Source organism: Lotus japonicus, chromosome 5 (genome assembly GCF_012489685.1).
Source record: "Lotus japonicus ecotype B-129 chromosome 5, LjGifu_v1.2".
Lineage (NCBI taxonomy): Eukaryota > Viridiplantae > Streptophyta > Magnoliopsida > Fabales > Fabaceae > Lotus > Lotus japonicus.
The window spans coordinates 37,032,905-37,037,490 of NC_080045.1; the positions used below are offsets into that span (position 1 = coordinate 37,032,905).

Genomic DNA, 4,586 nt, shown 5'->3' on the forward strand with positions numbered 1-4,586 from the left:
ACCTGCCGGTAATGTATCCTCTCTTTTTGTAAAGATACACTCAGTGATCAGACCAAAACTAACTAACAAAGTGAAATTAACAAAAAGCTGTACTTTATTCAGATCGGAGTAGAATTAAACTGACCTAATTAAAAGGCAGAAAAAATATTGATGCACAAGTACTATTCCATCTCAATACCCCTCACTTACAGAACACATTTAAAAGGAAATGCCACAATTGCAACCACCCCATATTTGGAAATCTGAAAGATGATAGAGTGGAGTTGTTCATAATATACTATTCACTATACAGGCTTTCTGGATTACTTTGCTCTTCACCCCCAACAAAAACAAATGCAAAAAACTAATCATTATGATATGATACATAAACAGGTGTGGAGAAAGCACACAACATACCAAGTCCTAACTATAGTTTATTATTATTGGCTTAGTGACTAAGGGTTCTGAGGCATGGAAATATAAAGACACAGAAGGTCCATAGTCTGTCTGAACGACCCTCAAATGTACACACTCCTGCCATATACACACTGCTAGATGGTAAGATATTCAAACAGATTCACACTGTACTTCCAGCACCATAATGTTGAAAATTAATATCAAATGCAGCTAAGTAGTGGAGCTAGACCCCATAAACTGATAAAGAGTGGATGAAAGATTTGTACATAAACAGGTGTGGAGAAAGCACACTGCATTCTTAGTCCTAACTCCTAACTAAAGTTCATTATTAGCTTAGTGACTCAGGGTTCTGAGGCATGGAAATATAAAGAGACAGAAGGTCCATAGTCTGTCTGAACTACCCTCAAATGTACGCACTCCTGCAATATATACACTGCTAGATGGTAAGATATTCAAACAGATTCAAACTGTAATTCCAGCACCATAATGTTGAAAATTAATATCAATATAAAATACAGCAAGGTGGTGGAGCTAGACCCCAGACCTGATAAAGAGTGGACGACGGATTTGTATACAAAAATATAAATATTACCTATGAAGCAGAGATACTCTCCTTCTAAAGGTGTAGAGTTTCTGACACTAACATCTGTCTGAAATGGTAGGAAACATGTTTGGACACTCCTCTAAATTATTAAAGAATCACTTTTCATTGGCTTGGACATGTAGCAGACACTTATTGAAGACTTAGCCAACAGTCAAATAAGACATAACACTGGAAGGATGTTACTCTCATTAAAAAAATATCATTTTGTGTTTAGATAATTTTTAGAGAAGTCAACTTAAAATATCAAAAGAACTTGGATCCTGAAAATTTAAGAAATTTTTCCAATAGACCTCATTTGGGAAGGACACAATTCCCCTTGTTCATCCTTGCACTTCACACATGTTTATATAGGCACCAAAATTAAGAGGAGCTAATCTTGACCGGATAAACCTTCCATGAATGGTTAGGATTATCTCCTCTAATGTATTCAACTAATATGTTCCTTATACACACACATCTCTTTCTGTATGGGCATGTGCCCTGGTGTCCTATATCGAGTATCATTATCCGCGTCAATTTGTGTATGTATGTATCTTATTTAGTGTATGTGTATGTATCGGTATCAAGGCTCAATAGACTAATACTGCTACAAAGTACAAACACTGCGAATTGATGAGTGCAAACCTTCAAATTTCATGAAAAAGATAGACATAATGTAGGTTCTCTGTGGATGTAACACTATACCTAGTCTAAACTTCCAACCTAAAGCTACAGTCAGCTAAACCCCTTCCACAGCTACACAATATGAATCGCAACACAACCAAGAAAATCCGACTCATCTAATGGCTACACATAACATAAAAAAATGTCCAAGCCTAGGTGAAATTAAGTTAACCTATATCATCAATGATCTGTATGGCGAGAGAGAAGCATTTCGATTTAGCACATCCACATCAAAAAATTGAGAAAAATTCTGCAAGTAGTCATAGCAAAATTGGACATGATCAATGCAAAACAATATAAAATAACAAAACATTGAAAAAACCAAAGCGTAACTCAGGAATGCCTTATCCACATTCAACAAAACGATAATAATCACAAAAAGCGAGTCAACAATCTCATAACATAAAGCATCAGCAAAAATTAACATGAGAAAACTAGAATTAACAATGCTCAGAAATTTGTCAGTTATACCATTATTACACCCAACCTAGTTTTATTTGTCTCTTTGAAAACCTGAAAATCCAAACCAGTGTTCGTCGATTCCGAATTCCGATCTGAATTCAAGACGATTCTGCGGAATCGCTATTGGCGGCGAGGCTGCTCTCCATCCTGAGACGCTCAAGGGCTTTCTCATGTGCCCAGGTTTCGATGGTCAAATCGGGCTTAGCATTGAGACCAACGCCGAGAATCACGATGGTGAGGAAGCTGGTGATGTAGCATGGAAGTTCCCAATCTTCCCACTTGCGAGATTCTCCTGGTGGTGGCGGTGTCCGATTGAAGGGTAACCCCTTGGGATGCTCCTCGTGGCCCGCGCTCGTCCACCGGGAGGAGGACGACCCGCCGCCGCGTGTTCGGAGCGACGGAAAGAGGCGCCGGCGGAGCATCGCGGAGGCGCTGCTTAACGGCGTTGGGGTTGGCGGCATCGTAAGTTTGGTTTTGTTTCGATCTCCAGAGAGAGAGAGAGAGAGAGAGAGGGAGTGAGACTGTAAGAGGCTTGGCTCAACGACAGTGACTGGCCAAGAGAGAGAGATTAGAGCATCTCTAGCTTTTGTTTTTGCTTCCACAGGCTCTTTCTCTCTATAAATTTTTTTTTTTTTTTGTATTTTTGGGTTTTGATTTTTTTATTCAAATTCATGTTTTTATCGGGCTTACAACCTTCCGGGGCATTTTGGGCCTATATTTGATAATTCAATATCCATATAATTCGAGAGAAAAACAATTTTTAAACATATGTTTTTATCTGTTTGATTGTGTTTTCAATTTTTTGGTTTTCAAAACTGTTCAGTAAAATAATTTTTAAAAACCGTTTTTTAGAACAATATAAGAAAAAAACTTGTTTGGTAATTAGATTTTGAAAACAGTTTTGGAAATTAAAAAACAAAAAAACTTGTTTGACAAATTTGTTTTTTGAGAAACAAAAGAATAGAAAACTCGTTTGGTTGCATCCTTGTGAAAAAAACTATTGATACGAATACATGGAACAAAACTATTTTTATTATAAGATTTATGGTACTTTTCTTTATACATTTTTATTAAACTTTGATTCTAAAAAATATCCGGCTATTGATAAACTAGTCATTTTGTCGTGCATACATCATATTTGCAATTCCCATTGCTCCTTCATTGAATAACATTGATAAGTTGTCATTGTTGGAGTTTGTTTTCTCTATGCCAGAACCTTCATTCATGACAACAATTTCTACAAGATCCTTTATGAGGCTTGATAGGGTACATAAGATTACACTCATGAGTCTATGGCTTGTGAAAAACACATCCAACCAGCAAATCAGCTTCCATGAGTTGTACAGACCCAAAGGCCAAAGGAAAAAACAAGGAAAACAGAACAGTGAGGAACGAGAGTCAAAAAGCAAAAATCCTAAGCACAAAAAGTGCAACTAACTAGATAATAGATCAGACATGAAATACTATCCAGCAAGGAGCATAGCCTCAAAATGATTAAAGTCTTTGACCCTTTCTGTCCACCTCTATCAGGCCAATGAAGATCAATACCAGCAAAGCATCCCACAACAGTATCAACATTCCAGAACAGAATAAGCGAGTGTCCACCTACAAGGCAAATCAGCTTCCATGACTACCTTCATAACTTCAATGGCATTATCCACTTGGCATGTGTTTCCCTTGAAAGTAGGGACCCCTTGTTCTTAAAATTGTCCATACAGTCTACGAATGTTTGGCTCCACTGTTCTCTTAGGTAGTCATCTGCATAACAACACCATTAGTTAGTACTGTTGTAATAATTACTCAAGGAGTAATAATTACATAGTGTTCCAAAATGACAAATGTGTTGCATTGAATGGATTTGAATGAAGTCCCACATAGAAAGTGGAGCAACTTTTCAAAGCATTTATATATCATTAAATGCCAACCATTCAACAAAGAGACAAAGAGAGGATATAGTGTCACATGCGCATGGTTTGGTGGTCCCAAACTTGTATGTCACATGTTCCACTCACACCACCCCTCGCCGGTGTCGTCGCCACCGGCGTGGGCGTGGGCGTAGAGATACTAGTGGCAGCTTGTAGGCGGCACTTGAGCACTTTGGCACGTCGCAACGACGGCAACGATAATGCAGTTGCCGTAACGTCTGTTTGTTTTGTTCGTTTTGAATTTGAATTTTGCAACTATTGGTAACAGACACATCTGTTGGTAACAGATACAATTTATGAAGGGTCGCAACCTTATATATTGTTATGTTTTTGCCCTATAAATACAGTGCATGTTCAAAATTCACAATTCACAATCATATCCTCTGTTTTTTCAGAAAACTACTTCCCTTCATTTCGAGTTTTCATTAGTCTTGTGCAAACTCGAATCAAGGCTGATTATCCTGGGTATTCTTGCATCCAAACTCTAAGACGAAATTCAGAGAGTGCTTGAAATACTTTAAGGAAAGTGATTTCCA

The 4,586-nt window shown here is 37.8% G+C and overlaps 1 protein-coding gene across 1 annotated transcript; it reads right to left on the reverse strand.

The window, feature by feature from the left end:
* Positions 1-1,992: 1,992 nt before the first annotated feature.
* On the reverse strand, positions 1,993-2,719 carry LOC130720651 (uncharacterized). The gene has a single exon (XM_057571323.1). It carries the CDS (start codon positions 2,584-2,586, stop codon positions 2,224-2,226), a length of 363 nt encoding a protein of 120 aa, XP_057427306.1. The 5' UTR covers positions 2,587-2,719; the 3' UTR covers positions 1,993-2,223.
* Positions 2,720-4,586: the final 1,867 nt, after the last annotated feature.

What these genes read in the sequence shown, in the direction of transcription:
- LOC130720651 (XM_057571323.1), bottom strand. Translation starts at nt 2,586, where the DNA reads ATGCCGCCAACCCCAACGCCGTTAAGCAGCGCCTCCGCGATGCTCCGC.